We start from the raw sequence: 18200 nt of genomic DNA, 5'->3' as shown, positions 1-18200 counted from the left end.
GTCCAATTACAGGCAGTGAAAATAGTTCTCTACATGCATCATATAGAAACCATTCTTCGATTGAAAGCATCTTCAAATCACATAGCCTTTCGCTTAAGAGGGGATAAGGCTGGGAAAAGAACTGGACGTGAAAACTTGCCTCATCTCATACATCATCAACTAACTGTTTATCTACTTTTTTTTTCTCTTAATCTCTGGCAACTTCAGACGTAGCATAAATCCCTTCTGTAGTCGATGGTACAATGCTCTCTCTCACCGTATACCATCACTAAGCTTTTCTGCTTGTCTCCTCCATCATCCAATTGTATATTAACTCTTTTGTTATCCTAATTTGTGGCAACTTCAGTCAACCATAAATCTGTTTTCTCAAGGATGGTATCATGCTCTTTTACTGGATGCAATCACAAAACACCATTCAGTCCTATTTCTAGCGAATATTTACAGCTAATCACCTTTCATTAGAAACCTTAGGTTCCCATGGCCTTACTGTTTAACAAGTGATTTTGAAATCAACTAATTTAACCAGAAAAGAAACCTACTGTTATACATTCATTCATCTAGCTTAGATATAGGTGGTCATGTGACAGATTGAAGTTTGAACAAAGGATTATTCCATGGTTACCTACGGCAAAGCATGCCAGGGCTCCAGACTTTTATTGATGCATGGTTATTTCCCAACTGACCTAGCCAGCACTAGATCAATTTACAGCTTGAGGAAGGTTTACTACATTCAACAGAAAGAGAAAATATTACGAATCAACTATAAATATAACACCTCCATTCCCATGCTCACCGTCCTTAAAGCTAATGGCCGTTTGCTGCAAGATTTTAGACTGGAATGCAATAACCTTCATCACACTAAACCTACCCTGTTACCACACATCTAAACCTCCCTTAAGATGGGCCAACCATTTTTTAGTATCTCATTAATCTTCGCATCGAACTTCTTTTGGATTCTTGGAGGGCAAAGCTCAGCAGCATAGCCATTCAGCTTTGCAGCTAGGCTTGATGTCATAAGTTCCTCTTCCGGCATATTTCCAATCAATTGCAGGAGAAATGGATTATGTTTCAGCTCAAATTTCTGCAAAACATACAAACCATGGTCATCATAAAGTGTTTTTAACTGAAATCAGCATCTGTGCAAACTGACAGGTGTTTTGGTTTAGGCAGGAAATTTAGAAGCAAACTACAAGCATCTGAACCTCTTTGACAAGACTCGACAAGATCTGTTGTCAACGAAGCCAATATATCTGCAATAATTATTACCATAAAGTAGGTGCCTATTGCACAATAGCTAACCTTTCTTCTGGCCCCAAGGTTTGCAAGTGAACATATAGCAGCACTCAAGTCCAAATGCAATTAAGGCCCAGTTTGGTATTGCAGCTTTTGTCTATATAGTTTTGGAGCAATAAAGCTTTTGCTAATTGAGCTTTAATAAAAAGCTGTTTGTTATTTGATAACTATATTGTGAAGTGCAGTGAAAAATATATGTTTGGTAACCAAATTGAGAAAGGGCTTTGAGTATCAGAAATGATAATAAAAGACAATGCATAGCTCTTTCAGTTATCTAACTATTTATACTATCAAAAAATATTTTTATATAACATTTTTAGTTTTCGAATTATTTATATTGATATTTTAATATTTTATAATATCATTATATTATGATAGTAATATTATTATAATGATATCACGAAGAATTAGCATTAGTATTTTCATTTCTACAGAGTTTTATAAAAATAGAAACAACTTTCCATGTTTTCTCAAATAGAGCTTTTGCAAAAAGCTTCAAATTGGAGCCTCCCCTAGTATAGATTTTTTTTTCCAGCTTTTGGAGGCTATAAAGAGCTTTAAATTTTTTACCAAACATCTCAAAATAATCCAAAAAAAACTTTTCGCCCTCTAGAAAGTACTTTTTAACCCTCCAACTGCAATACTAAATAGGGCCTAAGTCTAACTACTAAGGCTTGGCAAAAGACAGTCACATGACTCACGAGAAGCCTATTGGAAATGGGTGAAACTTATCACATAAATCTGATGAAGGCACGTAGAAGCATGCATAACCATCTGCTGTATGGCACATGCAGGACATGCCTGATCATAAGTCAGATAATTTATTCATGGAAAGCCATTCAATCAACAATTGAATCAGCTGCATAATAGGTTTGTATAACACAATATAGCCTAAATTTTTATATCAATTGGAACCATCCACATTAATGGATCAGCCGATATAGGACCAATGTCCAAAACTGTGTTGTTCAAGTTGTCAAAACTTACAACCACCAGATCCATGTCTAGTTTGGTTCATAAATAATATGGTAGTTCACTACTTTGTTGTAAGGTCTTTGTCAAGGTGATTAAGCAACAGAGAGCTGGAATCTTACCCAGAAGTTAAAATAGGTGGATGGTCAGCTCATAGTTTTTTGTAAAAATCATGAGCTGTAGAAGTCTTGTGCCATTGCCAATTGTCTGGGCTGACTTTATTAATGTTTCTTCATATTCAATCCCATTAGGAATAAGGTCCTTTTTCAGCACCAGTTCTCAAATCCTTTCCCAACTTTCTAGCCATGATATTTTAGGCCTTTTCTCATTTCTCACTCTCTAAACCAACCTTTTTATTGGTGTTGCCCTGGGTGTCTGTTGCACATTAGCATATAACAGTAGTTACATTTTAGAATCAACATGAAGGATAGAATTTGTATGCGCTTTTATGGTTATTGGGAAGACCAAGAAATTATAATGAATTGTCAACATTCAAGGGCTAAATACTTATTGGTTTGAAGTAGACTTGACATTGCTCCTAGAGTTGTCCTCCAAATTCCTTCCAATCCTTCTACTCCTCTCTGCTTAGATACTTTTCTAACCAGAAAACAGATATCAGATCATCTGAAGATACATGCTAGTACTTATTTCAAAGAACCAAATTAATCTTCTCAACAGTGAATACTTCGTTACCTATTTAAAAGCCTAGTCTAACCTTCCCTGCTTTCAGCTAGCTGGATTGCTTTTCATGCTCAGACTTTACATCAAGCCCAGTCTCCTATGGTGTTTCCTACTTCAAACAAAATGATAACTTCATAAAAACCCAAGGTTCGGAAGACCTCTCTAGACTAACATATAAAGTGATTTGAACCACTGAAAAAACAGGAATGAAGATTCATCAAACTAGGGTTTTTTTTTCCACACTCCACACTGAACACAACCTCTGGGACCCCAAATTATTAAAAAGAGAATCCTCGGTGTCATTCAATTTACTCCCTTATATTTAATTTAATACCATCATTTCAAATCCTGTTTTTACCAGATAGAGTTTTGTGAAAAAAATCTAATTACCTTCTTCAATTAAGACAAATATAAGATCCATAGTAGTTCTGATTCTCCCCTTGTTACCCATTTCTTATAACATAACTAATTTTGTTGCAATTTTCGTAGTAATTCTGATCACTATCCTTGGGTCAATATCTATAATATTTTTTTCAAGTTAAAAAACATATTACCCTGTATAACCTAAACACCTCCATCCATTTCATATTGTCTTTTGTGAGTTTCAATTAGCAGGCCAACTTAATCACCACAATATCCTCTCCCTTGTCTATTACCACCATTCTCTTGCTGCTTATGTTCCCTAACCACATTCTTTCAGACAAGGTCTAGAAACCACTTAGCAACTCTTTTTAAGTTATTCAGTAGTGAAAAAGAAAGAGATCAAGCTATCCTTTTGGTTCAATAGAAAAGATAAAATGCTGATATTCTTGTCAAAAGATCCCTATTGGGCTTTTTCCATTAACTCTTTCCTTCATAAATTAACTGCATATACAGACCCCTCTTTGACATGTTTGCAAATCAAGACCTCTCTTGTCCCAAAAATCCCCCAATAGAACACCAAGCTGATTTTCCATCATCCAAAACAAACTATATATTGTGTTTCTTCCCATGCCTCTCATTCAACATTTCAGAGCTTCTAGGTAATAAACTGCCCGTGCTTCTCAATATTCCCGTCATCAGAGTTAAGCTCCTTACCACCACCATTGCCAGAATTGAGATCTTCATTCTATCTCGAATCTGGAAAAGGCAGCAATGAGGAAAGTTCCACCTGAATCCACCTGTCCAGATATGAAAGAGAAGGAAAACCTAGAAATTCCTGCAACTAGAATTGGAGGTAAAAGCTCCAATTGAAGGTCTAAAAATTTATGCTATTAGAGAGAGGAAGAACAACATCATACCTATGTGAATGAAAAGAAAAATTGACAAAGGAAAAGCAGATGATAACTGGCCCAGATGTTCACCTTTAGCTGTTTACATTTATAAAAAAATAATGAACAAAGAAAGAAAGGACAATGGTGTTGCTGTTTGAACCATTAAGGACTAAAAAGAAGCGATGCACATAAATAAATGATGCATTGACAATCACCAAGTTTGTTTTGTCAATACTTTGAGATCTCAAGGCAGATGGTAACTCAATGTCTCCAAAGCTAGACACTTTTCTAAATGGTGGATGGTGGTTCAAAGATTATTAACAGACCAGGCTTGCTACCTGAATAATACTTTATGGCAGCGTTGAGCAGAGGTTCTATAATTATTAGTTGCAGTCTGCCATAAACTCTTTTTAGGATGCCTTTTCTGAGCTAGCTATCTCCATCACAAACTGCCTCTCAGCTATCAGAAAATGACAGGCTTAAATAATCCCTTTTGGGGGACACCAGAAATAAAGGAATGCTTAGTAGCAGTAAAAATAATTAAAACTCTAGAAGAGAATGTCTGTATCCACTACTTTGATGCTAGTGGGTGCTTATTTCCTCACTAAATTGGCTAGTGCTAAGAGCATTCTGGTTCTGTCATCAACATTGAGGGAACAAAGAAATGCTCAAAACATGTGACATTTGGAAAAAAAAACCATGAAGTTGTTTTGAGTTAAACTAGTTTAGGAACAACTCCCAAGCATGGTTCCCTTTCCATGTGAAACATACAAAAACCACAAAGGAAAATGTGAGAAAAAGCTTGGCTTCTTTATTTGTTAGTTTAAACTTCATACATGTTGTTTTAGAAGAGAAGCAAGTTAAAGTCAACTCATCCAAATACATGGCGAGTCGTACCTGGCAGGATACTCAAATTGTTTATATTCAATACTTATGTGGCAAGTCCCAAGTTGTTTCTAACTTATATGGACATGCAACAGATTAATTTAAAAACTTATCAACTGCACTTTTTTCAGTTTTATGTTTTTTCAACAAAGAAACAGCACAGGAATTACATATCGATTATCTTGTTTGCAACCAAACTTTCAGTCTTCCATGAAATTTTCAGGAGGCTAACAATCAAGAAGTTCACCAAGTACAGCACTAGGTGATAAACACTGAATTTAAAACAATTAATATGGCACAATGGTAATGTTGCTCTATTATGACATTGGAGTTCACGGGTTCAAAATATGAAACGGCATGTTTGCATATAAGGTTAAAGCTGCGCACATCTGACCCTTTCCAGAACCCGCAGCCCGCATTGGACTTCCCTTTTTTTATTTAAAACAAATTAATGAAAATAAAATGCAATATCATTTTGTGTGATAAAGATAAAAGCATCACAAAGATCACATATTCTCAGGCAGAAAACATTTGAACCTTCTGTTAGAGTATTCAAAAACTAAAGCTAAAAGGAAAATACCTGGTGTTCAGATTCAGCAGGATAGAATGTTCCTAGTTGTTGGATTTGTGTAGTCACAATACTGCCCCTACTCTTGGTCTGTTCCCTTTCTTTGCTTGCGGCAGCTAATCTAGCCTCTAGCGTTCCATTTGTGAAGATAATTGATCTGCAGAGTAAGGAGAGTCCTTGTTTAAGAGGGATCGAATTTTAAAAAAAAATCAATCAGATGATTCTCAAACATTTAGGTTATATCAGATATTATATGAACATCAAAATCTACATCTCTCCCTTGATTATATCTGCATATGTACCTGTACGCTTAAGCCTAGAACTGAAAGATATGGAGTATGCAGGTCTTGTGTTACAAGAAATGACTTCATGTTCTAATTGATTAAACTTTTCCAACTTTTGCAATATTTTTATCAACTTTCGAAAAGTGTGATGTCAATTAGATAATCCAGATTATTTGCTTGCTCCTGGGATAGGTATTAATGTAAATGTGGTCCATACTCCTCAAGGAGTGCTCAGCTATAAGTGTCATTTTAGCGGCTGCTATAGATTCAACATTGATATTTCTCAGTTTGAAAAGCTCCTTTTTTTCCCTTTTTAGAATGTCAAACACTATGAGAAGTTTGAGATCTCTTTTTTCTTTCTTTAAGAGTTCATTTACCTATACTGGTTTCCTACATCTGGTCCTTGGCCGAAAACCTGCCTAGGATCATGACTAGCCCAAAAGACATCCAAAAGCTGCTTGAATTGAATCAACTTGGGATCATATTCAACCTGGACAATGTTACCAAAAGAGGATAAGAAATAAGTACTGCTTTGAAGACATGATTACAAATAGATCAGACCATAAAGGCAAACATAAGATATTGAAAGTTTGACAGGCCAGTGTGGACAGATCTATCATAAAGAACTAAGGAATCACATCACTTTGAGAAGTATCAATGAATCTCATACCATTTCATTAAGTAATCTGGAATGCAAAATTAAGAGTTCTACCCAGATCATGGAAAAATAGCAAATGAATACAAGTATGGGAACACAATATTAATATTTTGCAAAAGAAATTGAGCACCTGGTCAGACAATAAAGCATTAAAGTTTACAAGCTTTCACCATTTGCAATTATTCTTATTGTTTGGGATGGGAATGAAATATAAACAAAGCTGATTAGCTGAAAGAAGCTGGTTTTTGATTCATTCCACTAGAAAAAAATGTGTAAACTAAAGCTTCATTATGTGCCCCACCAGCATTATGATCAACAGCTGTTGGTATCAAGGCAATCCATTCATAGCACTGAACTCAATCTGACATTTTAGAAAAAAGAAATTGTAATGATATTAATATGTTATTAGTCTAAATGCTAAGACACTGAAATTTCATTTAAAACTTGAACAACTCCTTTTTGAGTTGTACACATTCTTCCTCTAATTTTTACTTAAATTTGATGTTTTACGAGTTAGCCTTAACATGGAATAACAATGTCAACATGGAGTACCTGAGAGGGATTTGCACTGATACACTACTATCTACGAGTAGACAAGCTAGAATCTACTAAATGATAATTTTATGTTAACCCTTACACCTTCCTAAGCCATTTTGACTTTGAAATTAGATTTAACCCATATTGGTGGAGTGGTAGAGGCTAATTTTCACCAAAAAAAAAATGACATGTAAGCAATAAATGTTTAGTTATATTAAGTAAATATTTGATTAAGTAAGAAATAGTGGTAAATTCTGAATACCAGATTATTTCAGATTAATTTGTTAAAATTGAAATGAAAAACCATGTATTGTGTTAATACTAGATGACTTTTAGCTTTTAGAGAATTGACAATAGATATATTTTAGCCTTTATAGCTTAAATATTAAGATATTTTTGTGATGAAACTACGAATACTTAAAAGAAGAATTGCGATGAACTTATCCTTTAAGACTGAGCAAACTAGGATTATCCCTTCTTCCACTTTATACATTAGTAAAAGTAAGCATGTATGCAACAACTAGATTAGCAATATGATCCTATTACTGTCTATATAGATTCTTGAGAATCCTGAAGATCCAGAGAAATGCATCCTGTTAATCAGGAAGAAAATGACAAACATTATCAAGCCCTTTTAAGATGCACTGAAGGTGCTGTTACTGCTTTCTCAAACAAAAATAACATTTTAAATGAAACTTACCAGTTTCTTACTAGAATTGACATCTAAACTGGCATCATTTTCTAAATTATCAGAACAAATACCATCAATTCTGAAAAAGGAATCCGTGGTAACAATTTTCAGCAACCACCTAACCTTGTTCTCAATACCCCCAAACCAAAAATCTAAGTTTTGACAATTTAACTGAGAAACATAACAAAATATCACCGAATTCACGCAATTGAGAGTAGAATCAATCCGACCTGGACGCTCTCGGCGTGGTCTCCAAGGTTTCGGTACTCCGGGTTGGTCTTGGACCCGCCGGCATAACCGACCGAGGTCCGGACGACGCCGGGGAGGCATCCGAAGGTGGCCTCGGAACGCCAGAAGCTCCCAAGGGCGAAGACGGCAACCCTGAGGGGCTGGTTCGGCTGCCGGCGGCCGGACTCTGGGATCCGGTCGGGGAACCGGATGGCCGCCGCCAGATCGAGCAAGGCGGCGAAGAGGAGAAGAAAGCCCAGCAGGAAGAGGCTCCCACTGGGGAGCTCCATCCGATTTGGGAGCGCGGAGGCGAGAAATGGGGAAGACCGGAGGTGGGCTTCAGGTGTTTGGTTTTTAGTCGCCGAGGGAGAAGTGGTCGAAGAAATGGAGATTTGGCGAGAGTCTGATCACGGGCCTTCTGGCCCTCCCAGCCCCGTTCGAAATTTTTTGGACTTGGACATTAAAAAAAGGCCTATAGGTCGGCTTGGGCAGAAAAAAACGGCCCGACCAAAAAATCGAATTGGGCCTGAAAACTTTTAAAAATAGCCCGGCCCGGCCCGTATTTTAAAAATGGCTTGAACCCAATTAACCATTTGGAGAAACAAAATAAAGGTAGAAAAATATATTCAGTTTTAGAGAGTTCATTAAGTTGTTGGGCCATTCTGGCCCATTTTCAGATTTCAAATAAAGAAAAAATCGGGCATGTCGGATCAGGCTTGGACAAAAATTTAAGCCCGACAGTCTGCCCGACTGGGCCTGGGCATAGCCATCGGGCCTAATTTCTGCTGTAGAGCCCGACGCGAACCCGGCCCCGCCCGAATTTTGATCAGCTTTAGGCGAGAGTGGGCTCCATCTACGGCCTACTTGATGGTTGGTACGTTGGCTCGCACAGGCAAGTTAGATTAGAAACTAATCTGATAGTTTGTGATAAACTTTGTAAAAAGTTTATTACAAAGATACGTCCTAACATAAATGCATTTGGAAGCCTCAATGCATTTATAGCTATAAAGATACGTAACATTTGAGACCCTCAACAAAGTTTATCACAAAGATACGTCTCAATATAAATGCATTTGGAAGCCTCAATGCATTTATAGCTATAAAAATACGTAACATTTGAGGCCTTCAAATGTATTGGGGCCTCAATGTATTTGGACGTTCATTTTGGAACTCACTATAATAAGTGCATTTGGAGGCCGAAGCCTTGGCGAGCATCTCAGTCGCCTAAGGGTTGAGCCAGCTCAGTAGATTAGTTACATAGACCATCAAAAATCTATAGCTTGGCATTTCAATACCTGGTCGATCATGCATCCCAAGTTTAACTTGGCTCGAGTCAACCTCAACAATAGCTGTTCATGCTCGGCTGATGAGTCTAATTGCTTACATCCAATTCATTTCTTAAAGCTAACAATAATGCAGCTCTTTCAAATAATGATAGAATTATACTAAATAAGAAACCAAAGGGGAAGAGGAGGAAAACCACCTAAGGATCTCACAAAGTATGCCAATGTTACAATACTTTCTTCACAACTTGCATTAATATCTTTATTAACATCTCCCATGCTTCCCATTGTCACAAATTCCTTATCCGTGAGGTGGCACGTCTCACGTGAACGCGCTGAAAACTCCGCGTAGTCTGAGTGCACGACAGCCTTGCATTCCAACCCCCAGAAAACTTCACTTGCATGCCCCAATTCAGTAGTAGAACTACACTTACTCCTCTAAGCCCCTAGATCCACCACCTAACTGCCCTCTCCGTATCCTCTTACTTAACCTAATCCGCCCAATATGACAAGAAATTATGATGCTAGCGAACCCTTGATGGTGGTTATATTATCGCGTGGTTATTAAGTTCTCGAGGATTAGTAGAACGCGAGATTTAAAGATATATAAATTAAGACATAAGATAGCCGGCGAAATCGACAGCGATCTTGTGCTCGCCCACCTTCTACTCTTCCAGCTCCGGACGCAATCTACGCTATTCCCGGTCGGACAGCGGTCAAAAGAAAACCGGAGATCCCGGTGTGTCCCGTCACCGCCCCGCTGTCGCCTTCACCCCTCCTCTCGTCCGCCCCCATGGGCTCCGTCTCCCTCAAGATCGGTGACGGCACCGCCCGGTTCCGCCGCGCCACGCTTTGCTCCTCCGCCCTCCACCTCCTCATGCTCGCCTCCGTCGTCTCCACCAACCTCTTCGCCTTATACGTCTTCACCTACTCCCCCTCCGCCACCGCCACCGGCGGCGGCCACAAGAACCTCTCCGTCATCTCCGAGCACGTCTCCCTCATCCTCCGGGAGATCGAGGCCTCCGAGCGCCGGCTCCACCAGATCGAGCGCGAGCTCGCCGGCTACGACACCCTCGACCCCGCCAAGCCCGGCCTCCCTTCCGAGCTCAAGCTCTTCCTCGGCCGCCACCCGCTCCCCCTCGGCCGAGACGCCCGCTCCGGCATAACCGCCATGGTCTCCTCCGTCGCCCACTCCTGCGCCCGCCCTGCCGCCGCCGCCCTTCTCTCCGACTTCATGTCCTACCGCCCCGCCGCCCCCTGCCCCACCGCCGACCCCCTCCTCCCCTCCAAGCTCATCTCCAAGGCCTGCGAGCCCCTCCCACGCCGCCGCTGCCTCTCCCGCCCCCCTGCCGGCTCCCCCCGGCTCCCCCTTCCCCGATCCCTCTGGAACCCCAACACCAAGAACCCCGGCGCCGGCCTCAACGGCATCGACAAGCAGATGTGGATCAAGCCGACAGGGAAAAATGACTTCTTGATCGACGACGTATTGGCTCTGGGCGGCGGCGGCATCCGCATTGGCTTCGACATCAATGGTGGTGCCGGGAACTTCGCGGCGAGGATGGCCGAGCGGAATGTTACTATAGTGACATCAACACTCGAGCTCGGCGGCAAGCCGATGAATGAATTTGTGGCCGCCAGGGGGCTGTTCCCGCTGCTCATGTCGCCGGCGCAGAGGTTTCCATTCTACGACTCGGTGTTCGATCTTGTGCACATCATGAATGCATTGGATGAGGGAGGTGCCCCGGCACTGGGGCCAGCCGGCCGGCCGGAGGCGCTGGAGTTCTTGATGTTCGACATCGACAGAATCCTGAGGGCTGGAGGCTTGTTCTGGCTTGACAACTACCTATGTGTTGATGATGAGAGGAAGCGGACTGTGACGAGGCTTATCGAGAGGTTTGGATTTAAGAAGCTTAAATGGGTGGTTGGGGAGAAGGCCGATGCTGCTGGCATAGGAAAGACTCAGGTGTACCTCTCCGCAGTTCTGCAGAAACCGGCAAGAGGATGACTTGTGGCATTACTACTGCCAAGGAGGACGGCGGAGAGGTATTGTTGCTGCTTCTTCCTCCATTCTTTAATGACTTTGGGTATTGGACGAAATGAGAAATGGCGGTGCAATTCCTTGTCTCCAATTATAATCTCATGCAATTCCTTTTGTTGTTTCAAGTGTATGTGAAATAAGTGTAACATGGGTGGGCATTTCTTTACTTGTTGCCGCAAATGGCTGCAGGATGGGGATATTCATATATTTTGTAGGATTTATTTATCGTGTAGTGGTGGAGTTAGGAGGATAATGTTGTGGGTACCATGTTGTGCTTCCGAACCAAAGAAGGAAATGTTGAATGACCACTGTTAGCAATGTGTAATTCAGTCTACATTTTTGTATTTGGACTTCTCTTTCATTTGTTAGAAACTATTTATTATTAAGATTAATTTGCGTTGTTTAAGTTGTAGCACATGACATATTCACCTGGTTCAATACGTTCTTTTAGATGTATGTCGCCCCTTCCTTTGTTAAACAGATGACCTGCTTCAACAATTGCTTCGAGTCATTCTTGTTTCATACGTTAATTAAGGCACCTCTCCCTTGCTTTCATATCCGGACTTAAACCAGTACAACCATTGCCCTGTTTGGGTGACAAGGTGAACTAAAACAATAAATAATGCTGTCATTGCCTCCTGGCACTTCAATTTCCTTCGTTTAAGTGAAGAAATTGTTATCTCATTTTGTCTATTGTTCTAGAGATTAAGAACTCATGAAAATGGCTTTGACTACTGCAACATAGTATGACATATAGGTCCGTCAGGATGTTTAGTATTAGTCTGCGACTTAGAGTACTTCCACATAATTATTGCCAAAAGAAAAGCTGCAGAGCAAACAACAAATTGAGTTGGATTGGAATATTGTTCAGTTGTTACTATTTTGAGTTTCTGCCTTGCAGTTCAAGAGATCATAGTCCATGGCCTCTTCAATAGAACTTGTGATCGGACAAGTCTTATCGTAGTATCATACTAGTAGTTGTGTGTCATAACTTTCAGATCAACGACAATGAAGTGGACAATAGAGGGAGTGGTTCCTAAAGATAAAGCTTGAACCATTGGTAGCTTTTCCCAGAATAACTTAGAAATTAACTGCAGTCCCATGGTTTGATTTTTTGATGTGTCAGCATACTTAGGTAGATTACCAATACTAGGTCCAATATTGAGACCCCTGCCTTCCCTGTTACAATATTTTACTTGGTTGTGTGCTTTTATCCTTTCTCGATAGTCATTGTTAATGTGGCATTGGTGTTTGTTATGATCAAATTGGAGTTGCATTAAGTACTTGGAGGCTTTGTATATCTTGATTTTAAAATCCTATAAATGTCCATTTATTCTTGAATTAATACCTTTTAATTTATTTGGAGTCTTCATTGTATGCTCCCGTTAGAAGGTGAGAGAATTTTCCATTTTTTCTCTCTTTTTTCATTTCTATGAAGCAGCTTCCTAATAGGTGAGAAGGATTACAAATCATAGAGACTCTGTCTTATATGAGCTTCTTTACTTGCTTATCCTTGAGTCCTAGCTAATTTCACGAATTTGCTGTCATCATTGCAAAGATCGTGAAATATCATCCTAGTTGTCTGATAAATTTTTCGTCAAACAAGCAATCTATTTCACTATTGTACAAATACAAATTTGGATTAAGAATGCTAGCATTGTGTCTCCAACTAGAATTATTGACAACATTACAGTTATCATTTTGCTTATCAAATGAAACACCTTCAGGTCTGGAACTGATTGGTAGATGAGCAATCCTTTTTCAATGACAATGCCAGATTTTGCCTCTATCACAACAAGTATTCATGCACATTCATGTAAGATATACTAAGGATCAACTAGTAGATATGAAAAGTACAGATATTGCAAATACTACACGGCTTTGAGAGCCTGCATAGATAATATTTTATGACTTCTGGTAAAATTAAAAGGGATATTATTTGGGCAATAATGCTTCAAACATATATACTTATGTGTGTCAAACAATATAGAGTAGAGCATCACTTGCAAGTCCATGTACTATATTTTCTCATGCTTAGACAACTAGTAAGACTAACTAGCATACTAATTGAATTAATATGTGCATTCATAGATGCTCGAGTAATTGGTTCATGAAAAACCATCTTCAATTAATAAACTATTCCAGCCATGAAAGTAACATGCTGAAGTCTGTGGCTGGCTTGGTAATTATAAGAATTGACTGACACAAGTTTCCATAACATCGATAAGATAGTAAATAATACAACCTCCACTAGAGCAAGAATACTTGTTATAAAACATAGTTACAATGAATGATGTTCAGTAAAAAGGGGCTTGGAAGCACTAGGAGGCTGGTGATTATGTGGATCAGGATTCCTAAGTGAGTGCAGCAACCTATTTAGAAGATACTGTCTACAAAGTCTTGATGTTATCAAATTTGGAGCGGCTTGACATTCTAATAAAATGGTATTAAAATAGCATAATTAATATTTTGAGAAATGGCTGCCTAGCGCCTGCCTTAATGTTTTGCATCTTGTTTGAGATGGATTATGAAATTGATTTATGTATTATTGAATGCTGTCAAGTTGGTATTTCCCTTTGCTTACATCTTATTTTATATGTTCAATTTTGAGTACTGTAGATTTCTACCTGTGTTTACTATTTTTTGAATTTATCATTTTTGGGTTGCCTTGACATGGTACCAACCTAGTGCCTAGGCATTAGGTGACCTCTTAGATTCCTCTCTCCCCCTACAGTAATTTCGAACATTGTCACAACAATCGTGCAAGCTATCTTTTTTTACCAGCCAAATGCATTCCAAAAGCCTCTCGATCTGCACATATACAAGTACCAACATGGTTATAGAGAAATCAAGAAAGATAGCTGCCATGTTGATCTTGAATGAACAAGGTAATTAGATCTGACACCAAGTAGTTGCCTTCTTAGATATTCCAGTAATGCTATATGAGAGTGTCAAATCATAGTCTTGATCAAATGTAAATTTAAATGATTTTGGACGAGTTATATTTAAATGATCAGACTAGTTCATCTCTTTGGGAGCTTTTATTCTTGATCATATCCAAAAATAACTCAACAGCATATTTAATATTACAACTTGATCATTGCTAAGTTTGTAATGTATTTTTCATATTACAGTTAACCCATACATCAGACAGATTTCCTTTTATTTTGGCCTTTTGCCCCCTTAGAGTGATGCGCGCATTATCACAACTCTTAAATTAAAATAACAAATAAGTGATATCTAGTTGCTTAGTATTAGCTATCTAATTCATCATTGATCTACAGACATCCGAAAGAAGAAGAAGAAAACTGAAATTTGACAATTTCCTACTACCACTATAACAAATTGCTAGTTGATTAAAATAAATAGCATATCAATTAGATGAATTCTTTGTGCGATTTGGCATTGTTGTTATTTTTGTGTTCTTGTTTCTCTACAAATTAGTGAACTAGCAAATGGAGATTAATGTTCAAGATAGCATTTGCACAAAACTTCTGCTATTTCTTGTTCTTGTTTTCCCTCTTATTTGAAAGCAATAAATATTTGCTAGCAAAGGCTCTAAAGCTTTTTCGATCAATTTCAAAATGCAAAGGGTTTCATAATATATGTTGTTCAGTCAGGTTCGTTTTTCTTCTTGCGTTTTGAAGACAAAAGCAATACCAAGTGGGCCCTTAGCAAATTTGTCTGGTTTCCTGAACCATCTTACATATGTCAGAAAAAAAAAAATCCAAAAATAATTTAACAGCAGCAAGTTAAGCATACCTTTTGTACCTAAAAGAATCAGTTACCTTTGTATCAAAAAGTATCAGATCCCATTACTTTAATCTCGTTTACCTTAAGTCAGATGTATTGTTAATAAAGTACATATCTACATGAATAAATTCTTATGCATATTCCTTGCATATATTACTACTCACTATTGTTTTAATCAGTTACTCTAAGACATGTATAGAGGTATATGTTTAGAGGGCAAAACAACCTGTGGAACATGTCATGCACAAGCTCTCTTTTCGTCATGTGTTAAGAATTAGAATTGGATACCTAATACCTTTTGTATCAAAAAGAATCAGATCTCATTACTTTAACTTCATTTACCTTAAGTTGGGATTATCGTTAGCAAGATACTTATCTACCCAAATGAATTCTTATGCATGTTCCCTGTGTATATTACTATTTGCCAGCGACATGGTCTGTATCGGATGCTCTCAAACATGTATTTTCAGAGCCATGTTCGGAGTGTTCTTTAGTCGCTAGATACTGTATGTAGCACTTACAATGCTGGGGAATAGCAGGTGCTATGTAAATTTTCTCCCCCTTGTTTATACTACGCAATCTTGTTAATATTCTTGCAGCTCATCTCTGTCTGGTGTCAGCAGTGTAGCCTCCTTTAGTTCAGCAACCATGCGGGCCTGCAGTTTGTGTGTGCTACTTCAGTAGTGGATTGCCGTGAGATCTGATATTTCTACCACCATCAGTCATGTGGTTGACTTTTAAAATGGCTCCTAAAAGTCTTATACTCAAAGATGTATCATATATCTTCCCTCATCATAAAGAAACTGTCTTAATTTTTTAAGCAGTATCTGTTCTAAATGTCATTGCATTCGTGAATATAAATCAATAGCATTGTCAAATACTTGGGAGGTAATATAAATAGTGGCAACTTAGGTACTGCAAATTGTTATATTATCAAGAGAAAACAACTAAATATTTAAAGACTATTATGTATTTAAATAAAATATATTGGATATTTGATTGTTTAGTGGAATGATGAAGCAATGATACAAGGAGGCTTGCATGGTGGAATCTGGGGTAGCACATTGCTTGTCACCAGAAGTTGCATTCGGAGGAAGTGCAATTTCTATTTTCTTTTTTTTTTCCCAGCAGCATCTGAAATGAAAGTAGTACAGATAGGCTATTCTTCCCTTTATTCCATTGTGTTGGCTGTGGTCTAAGGTATACATGTCATTTAGAAATAATGGAGGCATAAGAGCATCTGTGGTGGTTGGAAGGATACATCATTCATGAAAATGTGACAGAAGTGCAATTCTAAGATGGTAGTGCTTTTTTGCCTTGTTGTATATGTAATGACAAAATATTATTGCTAAACATACTATGTAGTGTCTGCACTTAGCAATATATATATTTTTTTTAATAGAAAGAGCTCGTAGATAGTGGGCTATACAATCGGGAGTAGCTCTTTTCTAGGTATCCCTAACCCTCCAATCCAAATGAATGTAGGATTTGATCGCCAAAACCTGATGAATGCATGATTCAATTACAAATCATTTACTACAACTACTAAAGATTTTAGTAGCTTGGTAAGCTAGCATCTTTACATCTATAATAACAAAATATTATTGCTGAATATACTGTGTAGTGCCTGTGCTTTGCAATAATTTTTTTTTTTTTAATAGAAAGAACTCGTAGACAAGGGGCTACATAAACCCTAACCTATCCAAACGAATGCAAGATTTGATTGCTAAACCTAGTGAATGCAAGATTCAATTAAAAATCATTTAGTACAACTGCCAAACATCCTTGCATCTGTTGTGACAAAATATTATTGTTGAACATACTGTGTAGTGTCTACGCTTAGCAATGATTTTATTTTTTTTTAATAGAAAGAGCTCATAGACAATGGGTTACATGACCAAAGGTAGCTCCTCCCTGGTATCTCTAACCCTCCAATCCAAACGAATGCAGGATTTGATCGCCAAACTTGGGGAATGCAGGATTCGATTGCAAATCATTTAGTACAACTACCAAAGATTTTACTAGCTTGGTCAGATGGCATTTTTGCATCTGGATTGATAAAATATTATTGCTGAATATATTGTGTAGTGCCTGCGCTTAGCAATGACTTTTTTTTAATAGAAAGAGCTCGTAGACAATGAGCGACATAACCAGAGGTAGCTCCTCCGAGGTATCCCTAATCTTCCAATCCAAACGAACGCAGGATTTGATTGCCAAACCTGGTGAATGCCATCTTCGCAATGACTTCTATTCTATGGAAGTTCAGTTGACATTTTCTTTATTTTATTCAGTGTAACATGTGCGAAGAATTTTTGTAGTCCAAATAGTAACTATAATATATTTGACTCATTTGGAGGCCATGGGAAGTAAAAAATAATTTGTGCCAAGTGCACAACAGCACATTTGCATTCCAATGGCTACTTGTACAGGAAAAAAATGTCTCATACTGAGAAGTTTGTATGCTTTCAATCATTCGCTGGGTCCATATTGAATGTATTAACTAAGTATGCTGAACAACAATCATTTGTTAGTGTTGCCACCAGATGATAATAACCATATCATCCTACCCTCAAAATCTCAATACCCCACCCTAAGAGTACTAGCTTTGTTACAGTGTCATCCAAGAGTGGCTTTGATGTTTTTGTTTCCCTGCAAAAAAGTGAAACAGTTGTGGAGATTGATGTTGAAGATGGCATTTGCACAAATCCTGTCATTCTTTGCTCTCTTTTTTTTTTTGCTCTTTTTTGGAAGCAACAAATCTTTGCTGCCAAAAAATCTGAAGGTTTTAAGACCAATTTAAGAGAATGGAAAGGTTTCATCAGACGGTCATTCAGTCTAGTTCATTTTTATTTTTCAGTTTTTTTAACAGAAAAAAATAAAAGCTAGTTCATTTTTATTCTTGGGTTTTTTTAATAGAAAACAAAAGCAATACCACACAGGCCCTAGCTTATTCCTATTCATCAATTATAAAATATTTTTATTGAAAAGGAAAACTCAAAGGAGATGTGTTAGAACTGAGCACATTTTGAGCAATGAAATGTTCAAATGATGGCTGTTATGACCATAGCTAATGTAT

At 38.2% G+C, this 18200-nt stretch overlaps 2 protein-coding genes across 5 annotated transcripts; one reads left to right on the top strand and one right to left on the bottom strand.

Annotated features, from left to right (window-relative positions):
* Positions 1–607: 607 nt before the first annotated feature.
* Positions 608–8485, bottom strand: LOC103696935 (peptide methionine sulfoxide reductase A5). Of its 2 annotated transcripts, none has more exons than XM_008778663.5 (4): positions 8053–8480; positions 6314–6426; positions 5665–5809; positions 608–1081 (listed from the first exon to the last, which is right to left on the bottom strand). In XM_008778663.5, exons 1-4 carry the CDS (start codon positions 8338–8340, stop codon positions 884–886), a joined length of 744 nt encoding a protein of 247 aa, XP_008776885.1. In that variant the 5' UTR covers positions 8341–8480; the 3' UTR covers positions 608–883. The 2 variants fall into 2 exon arrangements, with proteins under 2 accessions (XP_008776885.1, XP_038970705.1); XM_039114777.3 differs by lacking the exon at positions 608–1081 and adding an exon at positions 1089–4065 and having other exon boundaries at positions 8053–8485.
* A 1103-nt stretch (positions 8486–9588) lies between these two features.
* LOC103696936 (S-adenosyl-L-methionine-dependent methyltransferases superfamily protein) lies at positions 9589–16986 on the top strand. 3 transcript variants are annotated; one of them, XM_026801065.4, is made up of 2 exons: positions 9589–11376; positions 15748–16986. In XM_026801065.4, the coding sequence occupies exon 1, from the start codon at positions 10127–10129 to the stop codon at positions 11336–11338; it is 1212 nt and encodes a 403-aa protein (XP_026656866.1). In that variant the 5' UTR covers positions 9589–10126; the 3' UTR covers positions 11339–11376; positions 15748–16986. The 3 variants fall into 3 exon arrangements, with proteins under 3 accessions (XP_026656866.1, XP_008776887.1, XP_089783961.1); XM_008778665.6 differs by having other exon boundaries at positions 15724–16986; XM_089927835.1 differs by lacking the exon at positions 15748–16986 and adding an exon at positions 15553–15650.
* The last annotated feature ends 1214 nt before the right edge of the window (positions 16987–18200 follow it).

The sequence above is a fragment of the Phoenix dactylifera genome, chromosome 16 (assembly GCF_051530095.1).
Source record: "Phoenix dactylifera cultivar Ajwa chromosome 16, Ajwa_hap1_PhDact_Kaust_v1.1, whole genome shotgun sequence".
Taxonomy (NCBI): domain Eukaryota; kingdom Viridiplantae; phylum Streptophyta; class Magnoliopsida; order Arecales; family Arecaceae; genus Phoenix; species Phoenix dactylifera.
Note: the sequence above shows the minus strand (reverse complement) of the source record. Positions and strands in the feature narration are given on the sequence as shown.